This window comes from Elephantulus edwardii, unplaced genomic scaffold (genome assembly GCF_000299155.1).
Source record: "Elephantulus edwardii isolate Elephantulus edwardi_28Jun2011 unplaced genomic scaffold, EleEdw1.0 scaffold00048, whole genome shotgun sequence".
Lineage (NCBI taxonomy): Eukaryota > Metazoa > Chordata > Mammalia > Macroscelidea > Macroscelididae > Elephantulus > Elephantulus edwardii.
In genome coordinates, this window is record NW_006399798.1 from 4,935,810 (window position 1) to 4,957,305 (window position 21,496).

General features: G+C 48.6%; 2 protein-coding genes across 3 annotated transcripts in view; one reads left to right on the top strand and one right to left on the bottom strand.

Annotated features, from left to right (window-relative positions):
- The window catches only part of MFSD11 (major facilitator superfamily domain containing 11), a 32,727-nt gene extending 14,721 nt beyond the window's left edge, over positions 1 to 18,006 (bottom strand). Inside the window, exons 1-8 of one of the 2 annotated variants that reach the window (XM_006886180.1) lie at positions 17,911 to 18,006; positions 17,395 to 17,450; positions 12,238 to 12,345; positions 10,876 to 10,955; positions 10,503 to 10,599; positions 7,868 to 7,926; positions 7,453 to 7,597; positions 4,346 to 4,386 (exon numbers count right to left, since the gene is read on the bottom strand). In XM_006886180.1, the coding sequence (XP_006886242.1) occupies positions 4,346 to 4,386; positions 7,453 to 7,597; positions 7,868 to 7,926; positions 10,503 to 10,599; positions 10,876 to 10,955; positions 12,238 to 12,345; positions 17,395 to 17,450; positions 17,911 to 18,006 (682 nt within the window). The remainder of the gene's footprint in view (positions 1 to 4,345; positions 4,387 to 7,452; positions 7,598 to 7,867; positions 7,927 to 10,502; positions 10,600 to 10,875; positions 10,956 to 12,237; positions 12,346 to 17,394; positions 17,451 to 17,910) is intronic. The other variant, XM_006886181.1, reaches the window with a different exon arrangement.
- Positions 18,007 to 19,191: 1,185 nt separating this feature from the next.
- SRSF2 (serine/arginine-rich splicing factor 2) lies at positions 19,192 to 20,166 on the top strand. Its single transcript, XM_006886182.1, has 2 exons — positions 19,192 to 19,573; positions 19,863 to 20,166. The coding sequence occupies exons 1-2, from the start codon at positions 19,212 to 19,214 to the stop codon at positions 20,164 to 20,166; spliced, it is 666 nt and encodes a 221-aa protein (XP_006886244.1). The 5' UTR covers positions 19,192 to 19,211.
- The last annotated feature ends 1,330 nt before the right edge of the window (positions 20,167 to 21,496 follow it).

A 21,496-nucleotide genomic window follows, 5' to 3' on the forward strand; every position in this document is an offset into this window, starting at 1 on the left:
CTGATGGAGAGAAGGAGGCCTGTGTTCAACGTGCTCCTGACAATGATGCTTTGGATGTTGCCAACAAAACCAGGATCATCTAAATTAAGTCCAGCTGGCTAATTCAAATACAAATTTTTCTCACCCAAAAAACCCAACAACCCCTTTAGTTCTGCATACTTGTGTGGCCTAGTGGGTAAGGAGTTGTGCTGCCAACCCAAAGGTAGGCAGTTCAAATCCAACAGCAGCTTCATCCATGGAAGAAAGATGGGCACTTTGGTCCCATGCGATTTACAGCCTCTGAAAACCTACTGGATGCTCAGCTCTGAGTCATTTCTGACTTGACAGATGAGCTGAATGTGCTCTGGGGACGCTGTGGTTAAGGTGTTCGGCTGTTAACCCACAGGTCAGGGTTCCAATCCACCAGTTGTTCCACAGGAGAAAGATGAGGTAGACTGCTTATGCAAAGACTTCCAGTCTCAGAAGTCCCACAGAGCAGTTCCCCTCTGCACCCCAGGGTCTCTAGGTATCACAAAGTGGCAGTGAGATTTGTGTTTAATGTGCTCTGCTCTTAACCAAAAGGTGGCAAGTTTGCGTCTACCTAGGGGCTCTCCACAAGAAAGGCTGGATGAGCTAAAAAAAAAGACAAATGAGCCTCTGGAACCCACAGGGTGCAGAGTTCTACTCTGGCAAACATGGGCACCATCAATGGGAGCCTGCATAAGTCAGAGCCCACCTGATGGCATACACGGGCACCAGGAGTTGGAGTCCACGTCTGGCACACATGGGCACAAGTTGGTGCCGTGTGATAGCAACTGGAACCTGGTTAATTGGGTTTGCTGACCTCTTGGTGGATCCAGACTGTAGTTCTTATTCAGCTCCCGACCCTGAAGCTCCTACCAATCACACGCTCCATCCATACTTCAGACAACCCCCTTCATCCTCGAAATGCACTGAAATCTGCTGAGAAGAACAGCAATGTGATGTGCTGACCAATTTTTTTCATGAAAAGAAATTATCAATACAATGCATAAAGTAACAAAAGAAAAGGTTCTACAATAATACGGTTTGTTTTAGAATTCAGATGGTTTGGATGACAAAAGCTTTTAATCTTCACTAGTTTGTGAAAACCGACATGTTTCGCCAGACACAGATCACTGAGTGGAGATGGAGTTGAATCCAAAGCCGCCGTCTCCCGAGCGAACGCCCCGCGGCTGGACTGGCTCTGTCGCACAGGGACGCTGCTGACTCGCTGAGCATCTCAACCTTTAAGGGAGGAGACTGTCCTCCTTCCTCCCGTGGAGCAGCTGGTGGATTAGAACCTCTGACCTTTCCGTCAGCAGTCACACACAAACCCCACCATGCTAGCAGGGCTCCTTTCTTACATCCGTAGATTTTAAATACGGGCTCCAAGGTCGTTCAGGCGAAGAAATAACAGTCTTCTCAACGTATGGAGCTTCGGGTATACAACCGGGAAACTCCACTCCCAGGTATATAAACCCAGAAGGAATGAAAACACGTCCACACGGGCGCTTGGAGATGAATATTCACGCGGCCTTATTCAAAACAGTGAGAAAAAGCAAAAATCCAAAACGCAGTAACATGGCTGAACTCTGAAACCACTATGCTGAGTACACCGTTTACTGAGCAACCACCACCACAGAACACAGGTGGTAGGATTTCAGGGATATGAAACGTTCGGACGAGGCAAATCCACAGCGGCCCTGGTGCCTGGTGGGGTAGTGTATTCTGTGTTGTGCTGGGAACTGAAAGGACAGTGGTTCAAATCCACCCCCAACTCTAAGGGGGAAAGGTGAGGCCATCTCCTCCACTAAGATCTACAGTCTCAGAAGCGAATGGAAGGCTCATCACGAGCTGAAATAGAGAGTGGAGGGTTTGATTTTGATCGAGAGAGGAGGGAGAGGGAGGCGGACAAGCCGGGCCTGTGGACAGGAGATGGGTTGCTCTGGGGTGGGGAGGGGGCGACACAAAGAACTGTGAGGACGGCTGTACTAACAGACAAACTGTACACGGTGGGAATAATAGCTCAGGAAAGCTGTTACACTGAAGAAAAATAGATACAACACCTTACTAGCTCTCCTTCCAGACTGTTTTCTAGGCTTTTTACTGCAAAACCAAATTCCACCACATCTACTATTTTATAATTTGTTTTCATACAAGAGACCAAGTATTTCCGATTATTTGCGGGGAACAACATTTTAACAGCCAATGGAGTGTAAAAAGCACCAGAGGCGTGGCCTTGAGGTTATGCCATTACCCACCGACTGGGCCACCAGAGCTCCCTAAAAAGGCACTGATGCCCTCTAACTGGGTATTTAAATGACTTCCTCTTTGTCATTAAGCATCTTCGTAGATAAACTGCAGGTTCTCCATTACTCTCTAATGCTGATCCTTTTAGCAGAGCTAGGGCTAAGGTTACAGACACTCTTTAGGTTTTGGATACTTTCTCATAAATCACTCTACTTCAGAAAGTAAAACCAAGTGTGTTTAGTCTTATCAAGGTCAAGCAGCCATCCCTATAAGCCTAAGAATGACACCTTTTGAAATGCAAAACTTAAAATTTGTACTGAGGTAGAACGTGTTTTCTCCTTGCTTGGAAAATGCTTATCTTCTGCAGAGCCGTTCATGCTTTTCTTACAGGTCTGTGGCACCTCTTTAAACAGGCTGCAAATGATTCCTCCTGGACTCTCCTGGCGGGCTGAACCCTGCGGTGATGTGCTGGAGCTCAACATTTCAGTTTATCAAAGAGTCTCATTTGACTGACATGCCCCCAAAGTGTCTTCTTCCCTGTCCAATCATTTTCTTGGTTTCAATTTTACAATTACTTTTTGATCTATCTGGAGTTTTCCAGGAAGACAGAAAACACGGGTCTCTATTTTTTTATCTCACGCAGTCAGGCCAATTCCATTTACGCAAGAGCCCCTTTTGTCCTTTTTACTAACAGTATGTTCTTACACGTCAGCATTTTGATGTGTATCAAATTTCGACCTGTCACTCTTAGGGTCACTGGGTTGTTGTTGACTTGATGGTACCTAACAACAACGTATCAGGAAGACAGAACAGGACCGGCAGAGCTTCGCATTCTCGGTAAGGTCACCATACCAGGAGGTGATGTCACAGCAACTAACGACTATATAGTCTTTCCTTTTTTTAAAAAAAACTAATGTCAATATATCCTTGTAGACACTTGAACTTGATTCTAGATGTCAACCTCTCACTTAGCATCCTAATCCATTATCCACTCCACACCAGGGCTCCTTAAAAACCATAAACCCAACATCAATTATTGACTTCCGTTGAGTCTGGTCCACTTGAGAGTTCCGCCCATTCTCTAATCCACACAGGAGCCTCACAGACACGCCTCCAGACCTGACCACCTGGAGCTGGGGGACATCCGTCCCGCTAGAGGGTGGCCAGGCTGCATTCTTCTACATTGTAATGACTGATAATTCTGAGTACTTTCCAGAAGCAGAGTTCAAAAATGTGCAAGCCTCGGCCCCAGAATCCCGAAAATCGGGCTACAGGTACCCCCTGGCCAAAGATACCATCTGGCCTGGGTCACAGCTGATTGGATCAAGAATGCACAACCCTGACAAAAACTCGTCAACCCAGAGGTCTAAAAGGGGTTTATATAAAGGCGTGAGGAGGGTTTATATAAAGGATGGGCCACAAAAGCAGCTCCTTGCTGGACAGGAAGTGCCTCGAGTAAGAGTCCCTCTCCTGGGGAGGCAAAGGAGCTGAGAGAACAGTGAGAAGATATGAAGAGCCAACAAGCGGCAGGCTGGCCTGTGCATGGAGACGATGCCAGGACCAGGACTACCACCTCTGCCTGAGAGCGGGGCTCCAGACCCTGCACGGGCCCTGGGGAAAGTCTGTGTGGTTTCTGCGCTTCTTTCCTCTTCAGCAAAATGAGGGTGATAAGTATAATTACAGACAGTCACAGAATAGTGAGAGATTGAGATAACAGAGGTGGAGTCTGGCAAAGGACTGGCTCTTGACGGGCTAACATGTCTGTTCTTAATAACTACTGCTCTGTTCTCAGGGTGACAAGATGTGACCACCCACCTACCGCTTAGGCCAGAAGGCAATGGTTTCTCACTGTCCTTCCTCTTCAAGGAAACCCCCACCTCCCAAGAGAACCCCTGTTCTTCCTGCACCTCCTTCACCAGGACGGCAGGGTCTCCTCACCCACCCCAGGCTCCATCACAGAGGCTTTCTGATCCCAGAGCCTTGAGCCTGGACAAACAAAAACAGTGAGAAGTGCCAGGCCCAAGCTGGTGGGGAAAGGGAAAAGGCTGGAGTGGTTCCAGAAAGTTCACGTATTTCACACACAGGAACTACTTACTGAACGCATCGACTGCCTTTGTCACGTTGCTCTGAGCCGACCTGGTTGCAAAGATAAGAAAGAAAAAGTTTTGTTTCCTCTTGAAGATTGGAAAAAGGGGAGAAATCCTCTCAGGCTTCCTTTAAGTCTCCAAGAGCTGTCTGGTCCAAGGCCCCTGCGTGCACCTGGCCCCGGGGACACACTCAGGGCCCACGGCCTCGTGCAGAGCCTGCTCAAAGCTCACCTCTCCTTCATCTCTGTGGAGTCACAGATGACCCTCCCACGGGTTTCTGAGGTTATAAATTACAGGAGACGACACTGCCCATCGTTCTCCAAGGAGCGGCTGGTGGATTCAAACCAGCGGAGAGGCCCAACCTCTGGATTAGAAGCAAAACTCACTACATGTTAGGCCACGAGAGCTCCCTCTATCTGATTCATAACCTGTCGAGCATTAAAACACAACCAATTTGGCTATCACTCAGCTGTATATCACTCCCAGTTCAGTTGTAATAGTAAAGGAAGTCATTTTCAAGATAAGGATTTCAGACCAAGACCACTCAAACCTGCAGCCAAGTGTTGTTAAATCAGATCACTCTCAATCCTTGCTCAAAACCTATCTGCTTCCCATCTCCAGGTAAAAGCTAAAAAACCTGGCAATGCCACGAGGCCCAGGGGCCCTGGTCTAACTCTCATCCCACTCAGATCCAGCCACCCGGGCACCCTCTGACCAGCCAGGGCTGGTTCTCCCCTTGACACCCACACGAGTTCACTCCCCTCTGAGATCTCAAACTACATGCTACCCTCTCGGCTTTCTTTGGCAACTCTCCCCCTCCCACCAAAGCCACTTTCACATACCCTTTCTCGACTTCACGTCTCTTGTAGTTATTTTTTACGATTTAATTCATTGCTGCACATTTCCTCCCTTCCTCTCCCCTCCTCCACTCCAGCCCACCCAACGATGTACCCCTTATTATTCTAGATTGTTCTCGTTTAACACTCAATGATCCTAGGACTAGAGACCTTTCTGGATGAAACAGCACAGAATGCTCAGAGCACGAATTTAACAACAGACAAAACGCCGTTAGGTAAGCACCCAACTGACCAGTTCACAAGGAAAGAAAATGAGGGAAGCTAACTGCAAATGTCCCTTTCCCAAATCATGGTCACAGCTGTAGAGACTCATCTCTAAATTTTAAAGTGTTTTACTTCTATGGGCACACCTCAAAGAACTGGGGATACCGCTCAGACCTCCACAAGAAAGCAAGGATCGATAAAAGATATCAGACTGGCTTTTTTCCTCGGGGCACCTAAAAGTTGTTCTGACTCATAAAGTGTGCAATCTCGTGATGAGAAACTCTGAAATACAAGAATGACCAAAAGGGGACATGGAAGGTGAGCGCATGCTGCTGGAAAAACGGCCCTGCGTGTCCATCAACAGACGAATAGTTAGATAAACTAAGGTCCATTCACACACTGGGGTGCTATGCAACATTAAAGAACCAACAGGAGTCAGCCAAGCACTGGCTAACACGGACAAGACGAGAAGACACTACGCTGAGTGAAGTCAGTCATCACACGAGTGGAACAGCGTATAAAACCACCATTACCAGAAACTAAAGAAAGGGAGGAGACCGCCCATTTAGAATTATTCTTGGATTTTTTTTTCACGGATGAGGGGAGAAAAATGAATAAACATATAACAGACAGCAGACATTTATTAAACTAAGTGGAAGGAAAGAATGTACAATAAATAACCCAAAATATGCATGACTGACTGAAAAACAACACGCTTTGTAAACAGTCACTCAAATCATAATAAAATGGAGAAGAAAAAGAAAAGGGCACTGACAGCGTCGCTGGATGCAGGGTTGACTCGAACCTTCAATGTGTAAAGAAACACAGCGTGGTCCCTGGGAAGCACAACAAGGTTTGCCTGGGACAGGCAACGTGCAGTTTCAGGGTCAGATCCTTGTCTCTGGCAAGACCGGCTGGCAGGACAGGGCAAGGCCCAGGTGCCCTCTTAACTATGACAGCTGGCGGAGGTCTGAACCCCCTCGTACCGTGTGAAGGGAAGAATTTTAGACCGGGTGGCAGAATTAGTAATCAAGGCCAGAAACTGTTTTCTACCTGACTCTCTTATTTTTTTTTTCTACCTGACTTTCTAAGTTCATATTCTTGCACTTGAAAACACAGGGAAATGAATGAGGAAACAAACGTGCAGAAACCAAGAGGATTATCGTTACCGTCCAGCGTCAGCGGCAAAGCTGGGATTACACTCAAAAGCCCTGAACCTGTCCACCTCCGCGCACCTCTCCTTTCTCTTCTTCCCTTTTCTACTTTGGGTTAAGCTCTTTGTCTGCTGAGGCAGCCGACAGAGGATCTACTGTCACTTCGGGCTCAAAAGGTTGGTTCACGAAATATATTTAAAACTAACTTTGACTGTAAAACTTCCACTCAAATGACAAGAAACAATGACTTTCTTCCTCTCTCTCCTTTTCCGCTGGCAGCGTGCCTCGCCTCTGGAAAGACAGGAGTCCTTTCTCCTTTTCTGTCTTTTTCATTTTAACTCTTTTGCATGGCCTACATGTCACTGGCTATACTTCTGTTTTACTGCCTTAATAAACGTTTTGCACTTGTTTTGCTAAATAAAAAAAACACTTGAAAAAGAATTTTTATATATCGATACAAACATTTATACACGTTGTTAGGTTCTGTCGAGTTGAGGACGACTCAGTGACCCTGGCCTATCCTGCACCGTGCGGCAGTCGCCGTGTCAGTCCACCTGGTTGGGAGCCTTCCTCTCTTTCACTGCCCCTCCACCTTTCCAAGCATGACGTCCCTCTCCAAGGAAGAACCTCTCCTAAAAACACGCCCAAAATATCTTCTTTGCCTCCAAGGAGCACACTGGCTGCGTCCTCTCTAGAATATACCTGTTTGTTCTCTTGGCAGTCCCTGGAATATTCAGCACTCTTCTCCAACACCACAGCTCAAAGGCATCAATTCTCCTGTCATTCTTATTCACTGTATACATAAGACACACACACAGACACAAACAGTGACCCTTCCCTCCCTATATACACACACACATACACACACACAAGCACACGCGACATGATTTTAAAACTTACTCATTGATTTCCAGATCCTGGTCATCGGAAGATTCATCTTCTCCCAGGACATTTTCGGAATCTGGTTTCCTAATGAGAAATAACAGAACGGTCCCCACCAGACTGATGACAGTCAGGGCAATGAACACGGTCCTCCGGTCGCTCTCTGCGGGGAAAGAGAGAGGGTGAACTTAAGCACACTCTACCCAGAGAAGCCACCTCCAGTCCTGGAGATGCCAACCAAGCACGGCCGGCAACGGCCTCCTCGTCCCACCGTGTGCTCGCCGAGGGAGGAGCGGAGGCAAGGCTGCCACCTGAGGGCTACGGTACGCGGTCCACCGCCGCGCGTTCCACACCAGCAACCCCGGCAACTGTGAGGATTCGCACACGTGCTATTTCGTTCTGAACGTATCGAAATAACGGGAATAAAACCAACCTGAGATCTGTGTCTTCCCTTGCCAGGCGAAATATATGTAGAGATTCCCAAAGAACAAGCTGCAGAGAGACAGAGGAGGAGAAGCAATTAGGGAATCAGTGAATAGTTTCTCAATCAGTTACTTTCAACCTTTGTGCAAAGGATGCTTTTCCTGTGAGCAAGGTCATTTAAAAACCATCCCCCCTCCCTTTAGAGTAGTGAGAGAAGATCTTCACCCTGAAACCCACAGCGTCCCTTTTCAGCAGGAAGTAGCTAAGAGAATACGCCATCCCCTTTTCCTTATGACTCAGGGTGAAGTCTCTCTCAGGGAGGAGTGATAGGGAATGGCAAAGGACACACTGACAAAGAAGATTAATCAGAACTGGCTTTGACAAGCACTGTGGCAACTGGACAATTAAAACAAACATTCGGATGGCGGGGGAAGAAGAACAAACTGGGGAAGAGGGTAGAGAGTATGGTACAGCAATGAAGGAATGAAAACCCAAAATCCCTGTAAATGTTAATACTAATAAAATTTAATAATTTAAAAAAAACAAAACAAAACAAAACAAAAAACCCATCCCCCTGCCCAAGGTCTCAGCTCGGCTCCTTCTCCTTCTGAGAAATGCAGACCCAGGCGAGCTCTGGTGGCCTAGTGACAAGAAGCTGTACTGCCAATCCCAGAGGTGAACGGTTCAAATCCACCAGATGCTCTGCCGGAGAAGGAGGGACAATCTCCTCCTGTACCACCAGTCAGATCTGATTTGACAGTACACACACACAAAATAAAAAAAAAAAAAAAAATTAAAAAGTTAAAAAAAAATAATAAAAAATTTAAAAAAAAGAGAAATGCAGACCCAGAGGGAACTAAGGTTTCTCATGACTGTAACCTGATTCTCAGAGAAAATCTGACTCACGCTGAGACACGGGATTTACTGCAACTTTCCAAAAGACCCCCTGGAAACAAGCTTAACTACTTTCAAAATCTTAAATAAAATTTAAAAAACCCATATATGTTAAAGAATTTTCAGAAGGACTTACAGAAAAGCCACAACTGCATTTTCAGCAGGGAATCAGACACTTGCTCTAGTATGCTCTCCTCAGGAAGGAATCATTCACTTACGTTCCTGTTTGTAACACAGAACACATCTGCCTTTGTTGGGTCTTACAGAGACCAACGTTGTGGGAAATCCTAGAACAGCTTCCTGAAGAGCCCAGCTGGCACGGGCCTAGTGTCTGCGGGGCTTTCACTAGGGAATACGTGATGTACGGAGCCACTCAGGGCTGACGAGGGGTTATCAGCCAGGTCGTGAGTGAAGTAGCCGGGCGGTGCAGATGAGAAGAGCACTCCACACGGCACCACCACGCCCCTAAGTACCCAATACCGACAGCCACCGAGCTGAGGGCGGTTCATCGGACCGTCCACTGGGGGCTGTCAATCTTTTACAGGGAGAGACTGCCCATCTTCCTTGTGGGAGCAGTGGGTGGGATCGGAACTGCCAATCCTTCAGTTAGAAGCCCAACAGACACAGCAGTAGGCCACCAGGTGGTGGTGGTGGTGGTTACTGGTAGGTGCCATTGGCTCGCGTTCTCCTCTCTCCAAGGAGCTGCGGGTGGATTCCGACTGTGAGAAAGGCTCAGGCTCTGATTAGCTGAGCCACTGGCTAGGGCCTAGACTGTGAGAACTGTCCCCTCTACTAATAGAAAGACACAAACGCCGTGCAGTGGGCCACTCTGAGCCTCCTCTGTTGGCTTGTGAAGCGCACCAAGGCAGCTACACAGCTCTCTCCCGGGAAGCTGCTGTGGACGGAGCCACCAGAGGCTCGGCCTTTGGGTTGGTGGTGCAGCTCCCTACAGACTAGCCAGGGAGGCCTGGGAGTGCAACGGATCAGGTTGGGCAGCTAACAGAAAGGCTGGCAGTTCAAATCCATCAGGCTACTCCTTGTGAGGAGGATTTGACAGTCGGAGTTCATAAAGATGAAGGTTTGGAGCCCCTGTGGGGTAGCCGTGTTCCATTCCAGATGATTACTGCTGTTACTCTTTGGAGCCATCGACTCAATCATGACTCACAGTGAACTTATCAACAGAGCCTGCCCTGCACCTCTGACGTGCTGGGGCCCACTGTGACAGCCACGGTGTCAATACCTCCTCCTCTGACCCTCTACCTTTTCCAGAATCATGTCCTTTTCCAAGAACTGGCCCCCGCTGACGTCATGCCCAGAGCAGAGGGTCACTAGGAGGCACAGTTGACTTGATAGCAGTAGGCTTGTTTAGTAGTGTAGCCCAGTGACAGTCAGACAATGGTAGGTTTAAGTCAGGTAAGCTACTTACCTTTTAAGCCTCTGTTTACTTATCTGTGGAACGGACATAATACCAATTAACCTCAAGAGGTTGAGGAAAAGATTACATGACATTAAAGAACTGGATTGCCTTTGAAACTTTTGTGGCAGGTCAAATCCATTCTCATTATCAGCGATGCCAGGCCAGGCACTAAGACTCCTTATACCTTTTAGGCAATTCCATAAAATGTGCAACCTACAGGACCCACAACAGGAATTTAAGTCATCTAACATAGATCCCTTGAACTTTCCACAAAACAAAGAGCTAAAAGAATAATGACAAAAATCAAAGAAAAGAGTCCCCAAAGGATTATTACCTTGACTGTAAGAGTGCCCAGAAAATGCCACTGTTCCTGCCAATCGTGTGTTCATCTGAGTTGATGGTCAGGCAGTTCCCCTGGGCTGTCCAAAGCACTGGAGTTCGTACATGTGTGTGAACAGAGGAAAGACATTCATTAATGACAGTCAACGTTATACAGTGTCACAAGTGATGGGATGACAAACCAGTTATGAACTGTAAACCTTCACTAAAAAAAAAAATAAAATAAAAAATTCCAAAGTACTGTGATCTGAAGTTTACCAAGATAAGGAAACCACGTGGCTTTCTGTACAAGGCCAGTCATGATACCCTTAGATAAGCCCGTGGGGGAGACTAAGCAAGGGTCAGGAGGTAAAAAACAGAATGCTCACCAGCAGCTGCGATTCCGATGAAGACGGAGGCCGTGTAGAAGGACCAAGGGAAAGGCTGGATAAAAACGGCAATGTACATGCTAAAACGCAACAGGTCAACGCATTACACTCCAACGAGACTCCAATGACAGGGACGACAGGGACACTAAGCACGCCTTTGGCCAGCACCTGGGAGGGTGCGTGTCTTTTGAAAGGGAACCTGTCAGGACCTCTCCAGTTGGAGCGAGGGACAAACACATGCACTCATTCACGTCTGAGCCTTTGGAAAGCAAAGTTTAATGCTTTCATCTGGTGGCATGATGACATTACTGATAGGAAAGGATTTCCTGGGAAGATCTGCACCCCTTGCTGTGGATTTGGGCCACTATTTTCATTAACAGTAAAACAAAAGAAAATAACCATATCAATCATGTGGTAGAAGCTGGGAGACCGATCCACTCAAAAGCCTTCACTCAACTGAAACGAAAAAGCTAAAACAAGGAAACCAACGTGGTGTCACTGAGCAGTCAGTCCCCTGTGAAGAGGACAGTCAGACCCCTGAACTCGTCAGTGCAAGCAGCAAGTTCACAGCTGCTCTGGACTGACAGCATCTAACTACGGAACTGCACTTGGTACCTGTGGCGTTGCTTTTTGTTTTTGGTAGATTTCATCATTAGTAACACATTCCACTTCCAAACCCCAAGCTTCTGCCAGTCGGTCTGATTCCCAGCGACCCTCCCTGGAGCTTTGGAAGCTGTAGATCTTCACAGGAAGAGACTGCCCACCTTCCTCTCACATAGCGGGCTGGGGGATTTGAACTGCTGACATTTTGGCCTAGCAGCCTGCTATTTTTTGCACTGTCGGCCTAGGGGGTAGGGAGCTGTACTGCCAACACAAAAAGTGCTTGGTTCAAATCCACTGTCTGCTCTGGGGGAGAAAGGCGGGCTCTTTTCTCCCATGTGATTTACAGCCTCTGAAAACTGGCTGCAGCGTCAGCGATGCGCTGGTTCTGTCTGCCCCCACAGCAATAAGCCAGGGCGCCTACGTGCCACTCACAATGTTGACATATCTGTAAGCTCATGCTAAAGTTTCCAACACCATGTAGAAGTAAAGGAAGGATTTAAAAAGATACTGATAATAAAAGGTAGTAATAGTGAAGACTAAACTGCGCGCTGGGGAGGGAGGGCTGCTAGTCGCTGGAACTGATGAGGCAGTGGGGGTCTCCAGCGGATGGTGGTGGGTGGTGAGGGATTCAGCTCACATCAGAACCGACTTCCGATGGCGTTGTGAGAGGGGAACGCTGTGCTAACTACTTGTATTTGGTGCCTGAACGGTAATAAACGTGTTTTAAAGGAACGACGGAAAGGTGACGGCACGACTTACCTATAGAATAAGCCACTTGCAAACATTGAGAGCTGGGGTCCTACGATGGCAACCACAGACGGCGTTATCAAATTTGAAGCCGAGAACACGCCGTAAATAATCGCCATGCTGTACGCAAGATACACACAAGGGAAAACAATGTATTTGCAAGTGTCATCTCAAATGTTTACATTTAAAAAATCTAGTCAGTTTAAGGGAGTGCTTGGTGGCTTAGGGATAAGGAGTTACACTGCCAACCCTAAGGTATATGGTTCGAATCCACCAGCTGCTCTGCAGGACAAAGATGGTTAATCTCTTCCTATGGGATTAACTGCCTCTGAAAACCTGCTGGAGGGTCGGCTGTGGGGAGTTCTGAATTGACAGTACTCAACCACCACAGTCATGATTCACACAAATATGAAAACTCAATGCCATACAAAACTTTTCATATGTATGAAGTATTGAAAAGCCTTATCAAAATTGTGTTTGTCTGAATTATTAGTGCTGTTCTAGCACATCATGTTGGTGCTGTTCTGTACCACTGGGTTGGAACCAACCCCCAGCTGACCCTCCGGCGGGCTTTCGGAGGCACTGAACCACATGAGAGGAGACTGCCCATCTTTTCTTGCAAAGCAGCTGGAAGACTTGAACCGCATGCCTCTGGGTTGGCAGCACAATTCTTTACCACTAAGCCACCAGAGCTCCCAGTACCTGACAGTAACAGCTGCACAACAGGTACTATGCCAAAGAGCTCTAGTGGTACAGTGGTGAAGTGCTTGGCTGCTAACTGGGAGGTCAGAGGTTCAAACCCTCCAGCAACTCTGGAAGGATATAAATTCTAAGGTACAATTCTACCCTAAGGTCAGTGTGTATCTGAGCTAAGAACTGAGCCAAGTACTTAATACACATTTTCTTTTTCACCCCTAACCACTTACTATGAAGGTTTTTTCCTCCCCACACTCACTTACAAAAAAGAAATCTGAGGACACAACAGGGTGAAGTAATTTGCTGAGATCTAGACGTCTAGCAGGTGAATGGAACAGGATTCCAACCTCGGCAACCTGACTCGAGAGCCCTAGTCAACCCATCTGCTTCCAAACTTAACCTACAACTCCTAGCAACTGGATGAAATGTCTCTGCTTTGAATAGCAACTGCAGAGCCACAACTCAGTTTAAACAGAATTTATTTACAACCTAACAGTCTCACTTGCACATCATTAATCAACGGTAGAGCCAGCTGTAGTATACACACATCTCACAAAGCAGTGTGACTAAGGAATTTCAAGGGTCCTGAACCACTAAAGCAAATACACACAAATCCACAGTAATCAATTAGCGTCCAAGTAATGGCAGTCCTACAGGAGGAGGGCAAAGAAATGTCTTTTTCAAAAAACGTATTCTTTTTGTTTGAGAAAACAAACTGTCTTTTAAGAAGTAAATGCAGAGTGTTTCTTAGAACCAAGAATGGTGGGGCTTGTCCCACACACTTCAGCTGTTAGAGGAGGGGCCGGTGCCTGGAGAGGAGCATCATGCTGGGGGAAAGTGGAGGGTTGTTGAGGGAGAGGAAGAGCCTCAGAGAGAGGACTGATGGGGCAGCTAGGACAACGGGCTTAACAGGGTAGAGATGGTGAGGACGGCGCACAGGACTGGCCAGGGGTTTGCCCTGCTGGACACAGAGCCGCCGCGAGTACAAGCCAACCTCACGGCACCTGACAGCAGCAAAGGACAAAACCTCAAATTGTCTCGTAGGGGTGTCAAGGCTGCAAATCTCTGCAGAAATAGAAAGCTTCATCCTATTCACCTGCAGCAGCCTGTGGTTTCAAACCAGCAACTTTTCCGCCGGCAGCTCAACATTTAACCCTCCACGCCTTCAGGGTTTTCTCCTGATTGTTGTTATTAGGTGCCATCGAAGCAAAGACCGAATCTGAACCTTGCCTATTCTATGCCATCCCATCATCTCAGGCACACCTGAGCCACTGTCACAGTTACTTTGTCAATCCGTCTTGTTGAGGGTTGCCTTCCCTTTGAATGACTGTGGTTAGGTGTCCCCGAGTCCTCAGTGACCCTATAATGAACGGATCTGAACCCTGTCCTATCTCGTGCCATCATCACCTCTGACACTTGAGCCCACTGCAGCAGTCACTATGTCAGTCCATCCGGTTGAAGGTCTTCCTCTCTCTGAATAATCCTTCACCTTTCCAAGAACGATGTCCCGCTCCAAGGAAGAGCAGCCTTTCCTAAGATCATGCCCACGGTGTGTGGGGTGAAGTTGTGCCAGCTTTGCCTCCCAGGAGCGCTCCAGCTGCACCTTCTCCGAGACACAGCCGACTGTTGTTTAGGCAGACCGTCGGATAGTCAGTACTTTTCTCCAACACCACAACTCAAAGGCACCGATTCTTCTTCCGTCATTCTTATTCATTGTTCAGCTCTCAGATGCATAGCAAGAGGCTGAAAACACCATGGCCTGAATCTTAAGTCTTCAAACTGACATCGTTGTTCCTCAGTAATTTGGAGAGATCCCTGGCTATAAACTTCCCAGTACAATATATCTCCTGATCTCCTGACAGCTGATACCAAATGTGTTTATTGTGGATCCAAATGAGAGTAGTTACTTGACAGTTTCAATCTCTTCTTCACCTATCATGATATTGCCTATGATCCAGCAGTGAGAATTTTTGTTTTCTTGGTGTTGAGATGTAATCATATTGAGGCTGTAGTCTTTGATCTTTTGCAACAAACGCTTCAAGTCCTTTTTCCTTTCAGCAAGCAAGATTATGTCATCTACATAATGCAGGCTTTGGTAAGTCTTCCTCTGATCCCGATGCCACATTCTTCTTCAGAGAGTCCAGCTTCTTGAATGATTTACTCGGCATATAGATTGAATCGGTATATAGAGAATACAACCCTGACACACATCTTTCCTGATTTTCAACCATGTAGTGTGCCCTTGTTGTTTGGATAACAGACTCTTAATCTTGGCATAGGTGTTGCATAAGCATAATTAAGTGTTCAAGGACTGCCTTTCTTCTCAACGTTAGCCATAATTTATTACGATCAACACAATTAAATGATTTTGCATAACTAGTAACACATAAACAGATATTATTCTGACATTCTCTGTTTTCAGCCTGGATCTATCTGACTTCAGCAATGATATCCCTGGGGCCATGGTCTCTTTTTAAATTTAAAAAGTTTATTTATAAAAAAACCCCTACAATGAATGAATGGAAATCCAAAATCTCTGTAAATGCTCATTAAAATTATTTAAAAAGAATTACAACATAAAATACAGGGCTTACAAAGTCATGTTTATACAGAATTTCCAAGAGTTTTAATAAATAGTATTCCTCTTAAAAAAAAAAACAAACCAACAAAAACCTAAAATTTTAGGCATGTTGTCAGGAAGGATCAGTCCTTAAAAATACAAAATGTTGGGAAAGGTAGAGAGAGAAATAGAGGAAGACCTTTAACAAGATACACTGATATAGGAATACAATAATGTACATATAGTGATCAGAAAATAGAGATGATGTGAATGGTCCACTTTGGTTGCACTTCACTGTTAAGTCCTGGCTTAGTGGCACGGAGTTATACTACCAATCCAAAGACAAATGATTTAATCCACTAGCTCTCATGGTCTCTTCTCTTGTCAATACACTGTTCTAGATGTTTTGAGATAATCTTCGGCAATATTTTGCTTACATGCGATATCAATTATATTGTTTCATAATTTCCACATTCTGTTGGCTCACCGTTCTTAAAAATAGGAACAAACGGCTCTCTTTCAGTCAGCCAAGTAGCTGATCTCCAAACGGCCAGAATTACTAGCCAATATTATTTATAAAGGCATCCTGCTGGCACAGTGGTTCAACATTCGGCTGCTGAGAAGTCAGGAGTTCAAAGCCATTACCTGTCTTTGGAAGAAAGATATGCAGTTTGTGTCCTCATTCACACCTGCCTGTGCTCATAAGAAGATCTACGGGGCTGCCATGGGCCAGAATCCGCTCAACAAAGAGATTTATATTTTATTATTTATAACCCCACAATAAATTACTCTTTAGCTTGAATAAATGCTTCAATATCACCTGTCCTTTCAAACACACCTGAAGGTTATGCAAGGCATCTTGTGATTTTATTTAAGTCATTTAGTGTAAAAGCCATTCTGATGTCCCATTACCATCAGAAAAGCAGCCACTGGTGACACAGAAATGAAGCACTGGGCTGTAAATGAAAGGTCAGCATTTGACTTTAGGAGCCATTCTGTTAAAGAGGTGATTGGAAATCCGGAGCCCTGTGAGCTCCTGGCTCAGAACGGAGGACACAGGAATAGTTATTTTTTGTTTTGTCAAATATTATATAAAAAGTTAGGTTTGAAACAGGTAATTAGACTTAAATAAGAGATAATGCTGGAAGAACTGCTGTGATCCAGTATCTACCCAGAGGGAAATCAAGAAACTTGTCTGCATGATGTACGTATATGTATCATATTGTATTTCTGTCTCTACGTACAAAGCATGGGCCTTGTGAAGTCCCCAGCATTGCAGTTTCAACAGCTTTACACGGGGAACTACACCTAATAGCTTGATCACGGTGTATTAATAATCATGAAAAGATAAAAACAGGCACACTAAATGTTCCAGCATCATAGGAAACACCTTCCATTGAGGACTGGGAGTCAGTAATCCTAAGTCAATAAATACTTCACTGCCTCTGTAAACCCCAGAGGGGTTCCGACTCAATGGCACACAACAAATACAATTAAATGCCAGTGAGCTCTGGTGGCCTGTAAGAGGTTGCACTGTCCACTTTAAGGCACACAGTTCAATTCCAACAGCTGCTTTATGTGAGAAAGATGGGTAATGTCCTCCTGCGCAATTTTAAAGCCTCAGGAAACCCCCTGGCGGGGTCAGCTGAGCCAGTTCTGACCCAACAGTACATAACAACAACAATTAAATGCAAGACACAGTGTCAAGTGCTTCACATGCATCATCTGGGTAAGGCTTTTCCTAAAGGTGGCTTGCCTAAAATAACTAGGTGGTGAAGCCGAGATTTCAAACGCAGAGTCTCCATACAGAAAAGAAGTAACCACTACAGGTTGAATCTCAAGGTTTTATTACCTTTCACGTTGAAGGGATTTAAGCAGCTACTGCTAAAAATAAAGTCAATCAAGTACAATACCTGGTATATCCACTGCCATGAAAATCCGTGCTGTTTAAGCTCCTGATGACCGTTTGCTGTGTGGATAACAGATAAACTAATCAACAGTTGAGTTTATGCAAACTTTTTTCCCTACTGAAAAGTCTGTGTCCCAAGTACTCAAAAGCAGAGGATAAAGTGAAAATGGACAGAGAGGTAATGGAAGCAGAAGGTTTAACAACGCTGACAGTGGAAAAGGGACTTAGAACTGAAAGCGCACAGTGGGTCAAAGCCACAGCTCTAACTCTACCCTCAAGTACTACTTAACACAGACAACAAATGAATTAAGCCACTCTCGGAAATCTCAATCAAATCAGAGAAAGAGAGGATACTGTGTAACACTCACACATTAGGAAGAAAAGGCAAGCCAAGCAGTTAGAAACGAGGAATAGACGAGAAAACGAACGAGACCGTCTAGCATGCCCTGTTACATGTAATAAAGCTGTCATTTTCGGGATACACTGCGAGAAGGGAAGGAGAGGGCAGATGTCAACTCACCGCCACATTCCCACAAGTTTGAAAGGCGGTGAACATAAACATAAAGGCAACTCCTAAAATAATGATGTTGAAAAGCTTTTTGGACTCCGGGGACATTTTGGCTCGGCTCTGCTGGAGGCCAGCAGCTGCCCCAAGCTGTCAGATCTCCTCGGGACGAAATCACTGATAAATCCCGACGATGGGAGAAGTCAGATCCCAGAGCAAGGCAAGTCCAGCGGTCAACGCTATGATCTCCGCCGAGAATCCCGGGTTTAGGGTGCAGCTGTGCCCATGGGCAGCGTCAGGGCACCCCTGGGGTGAGAGCCAGGTCGGGAAGAGCTAAGAACCTCGCGGCTCCAGGTGGACGCGGCCGCGGAGGGACTCAGGGGGCCGCCCGGGATTAGGGAGCCAAGGGCGAGCCAGGCGCAGGCAGGGCGGCCCCGCCCGCAGGGCTCTGAGTCACGCGGGTCAGGCGCCTCGGTCACCTGACCGCGGCCGCGGCGCACACCGCGAGGGCTGCTGGGAAATGTAGTCCCGGGAGGCCGGCACAGAGGGCGCGCCGTGATGACGTCTGCGGCCCTCCCGGAAGGAGGGGCAGAACCAAATCTGTGGGCCCGCCCCGCAAGCGGGACAGAACGGGGGGCCCGTGAATAAAAGCAGAAACTACATAAAGGGGCGTGGGGAGGACGTCACGGGGTCTGAGGAGCGCGGGAACACGGGGAAATAGGTGACGGGAGGAGTAGCGTCCAAAAGGGGGCGGGGCTGAGGTCCGAGCGGAAAAGCTGCGTGGAACTCGGATATTGGCAGGGGAGGGCGGGGCCAGATCAGAAGCACCGCCCCTTCCGGTTCTCGGGGTGCCCTCATAGCGGCTGGGCGGCGGAAAGAGCATTTCGCGGGCTTTCCAACCGCCCGTGCTCCCCGCGGTCCCCCTCCCGCCAGCCGTGACTGCGCGCTTTTCGGCCGGCTGGCCTCGCTCCGCGCAGGCGCACTGGGCGGGGGCGTGCGCGCGGCGGCGACGTTACGGGGCGGGGCAGAGCTAGCCAATCAGAGGATTCATTTCCGGGTGGCGCGGGCGCCATTTTGTGAGCCGCGCTATAAACGGCGCCGCTCGCTCCGGCAGCCAGTTGTCGCTCCGCCAGCATCCAGTGCGGAGTGTGCCGTCCGCTTCGCTCCGCACGCCCGCCGTCGCCGCGCGGGAAACCGCCGCCTTCGCTTGAGTTGCTCCGTCGAGGCGAGCGAGCCAGAAGAGCCCCGCCGCCTCCGCGCGCCGCTCGCCCGTTCTCGCCGCCGCGCCCCGGGCCGCGGGCCCCACCTCGGAAGCCATGAGCTACGGCCGCCCGCCGCCCGACGTGGAGGGCATGACCTCACTGAAGGTAGACAACCTGACCTACCGGACCTCGCCGGACACGCTGCGGCGCGTCTTCGAGAAGTACGGGCGCGTGGGCGACGTGTACATCCCGCGGGATCGCTACACCAAGGAGTCGCGCGGCTTCGCCTTCGTGCGCTTCCACGACAAGCGCGACGCCGAGGACGCCATGGACGCCATGGACGGCGCGGTGCTGGACGGGCGCGAGCTGCGCGTGCAGATGGCGCGCTACGGCCGCCCGCCCGACTCGCACCACAGCCGCCGCGGGCCGCCCCCGCGCAGATACGGCGGCGGCGGATACGGCCGGAGGAGCCGCAGGTGAGCGGGGGGAGCGCGTGGAGGGGGAGAAGACGGGGGGCGGGGCCTGCGGCCGCGCGCGGTGTGGGGGTAGCGACCGCGGGGGCGCGGGGGGGCGGGGCCTGCGAACGGGGGCGCGCGGGGCCCGCGGAGTGGGGGGACGGGAACGTGCCGGACCTGCGCACAAAGGCCGCACGTGGGGCGCGGGGCGGGCCATCATGGCGGGCGGGCGGGTCCGCGCGCGCCGGGCGGTCGGTTGGTCGGTCTGTCCGTCGGTCTGATCGCGTCCCCCCCCTTCTTTCCCTCGCAGTCCCCGGCGCCGCCGCCGCTCGCGCTCCCGCAGCCGCTCCCGGTCCCGATCGCGAAGCCGCTCGCGATACAGCCGCTCCAAGTCCCGCTCGCGCACGCGCTCCCGCTCGCGCTCCACGTCCAAGTCGCGCTCGGCGCGCAGGTCCAAGTCCAAGTCGTCGTCGGTGTCCCGCTCGCGCTCCCGCTCCCGCAGCCGCTCCCGCTCGCGGAGCCCGCCGCCCGTGTCCAAGAGGGAGTCCAAGTCCCGCTCGCGCTCTAAGAACCCCCCGAAGTCCCCGGAGGAGGAAGGCGCCGTGTCCTCGTAGAACAATGGTAACGTGGCCGCGGGCCGGGCGGGCGGGCGAGGGCGGGGCCAGAGCCGGGGGCCGTGACCGCGGGCCGGGCGTGAGCGCGCGCGGCCCCCGGGAATGCCGATGACTGTTTTTTTTGTTGCTGTGTTGATCCAACGTGTGCATTTTCCCCCTCTAAAGCTGCGGTCTCCTGTTTGGTAACAGACTATGGGCCAGTATTGCAGATTTTAACTGATTTGGCTGATCCTCCAGGGACCAGTTTCTGTGGGCGTGTATTGCAGCAGGTTTGTCTTTAACCGTTAAAGATGCACTATCCTCAGCGCGCAGGCCAGGTCGGGGCCGCCTGGGACGGCCGGCCGCTGCCAGCACGGTAGACTCGCAGGTATCGCACGGGGTGGGGCAAGGATAGTGTGTCTTTAACTCTCCGATCGTTTGGTCCTGTTTTTTAAAAGGAAAGGGCCCTGAGTAGCTCAGATGTGCAAGCACTAGTTACTAGATGATCTCAGACTAAACGTGCAAACCTAAAAACGTGCCTGGCCAGAAGCGCATTTTCCTACCTCAACGGATTTTTTTTTTTTTAAATACAGCCCTCCTTGTGTTTTTTTTTTGTGGGGGGGTTTTGTTTTGGGGTCGTTTTTACATTTGATTTTTTGTTGGGGTTTTTTTTTTTTTTTTTTTTTTAAATCCACCTCTCCCCCCCCTTTTTTTCCTCTTTCCCACCTTGGTTATTTGACCAAGAACACACACACACAGATCTTGGCAATGCTAGTAGCCTCTCAGACCTCTGAACTGGGCCTTCCTGGCACTGGCAGTGGCTGGGTGGAACCTTCCTGTAATGTCCTTGCCTCACCACAGCCCTAGTACATGCCTGAAGTTCATGTCTGAACATGAGACCTCGTGCACTTTGGAACCTCGCTCGGGACTAGAGAAGTACACTGACCTTGTTTCTCTTCAAACCTAGATGTCTCAGCGAGCAACATAACGGAGGACTTGGGACAAAGGACCACAATACTCAGTCCATCAGAAGAGTCCCATCCCGTGGAACAAGCAACTGGCTATTGGAAAAAGGTTATTTTGTAACATTTGTCTAACTTTATACTTGTTTCAAGCCTTGCCTCAGGTGGCAAGTTTCCACTTTATGTGCCATTTTGTTGCTGTTATTCAAATTTCTTGTAATTTAGTGAGGTGAACGACATCAGATTTCATTATTGGCTTGGATGATATTTAAGGTAAAATTTCATTTGTTTATGTAGTGCTGACTTTTTTTGTTTGAAATTAAACAGATTTGATAACCTAATTTGTGGCCTCCTGACTTTTAAGGAAACGTGTGCAACCATTACTTGCT

Excerpts from the sequence above, each read along its gene's own strand:
- SRSF2 (XM_006886182.1), top strand. The coding sequence starts at position 19,212 with ATGAGCTACGGCCGCCCGCCGCCCGACGTGGAGGGCATGACCTCACTG. Across the intron at positions 19,574-19,862 it reads TACGGCCGGAGGAGCCGCAG|TCCCCGGCGCCGCCGCCGCT; the intron begins GTGAGCGGGGGG and ends TTTCCCTCGCAG.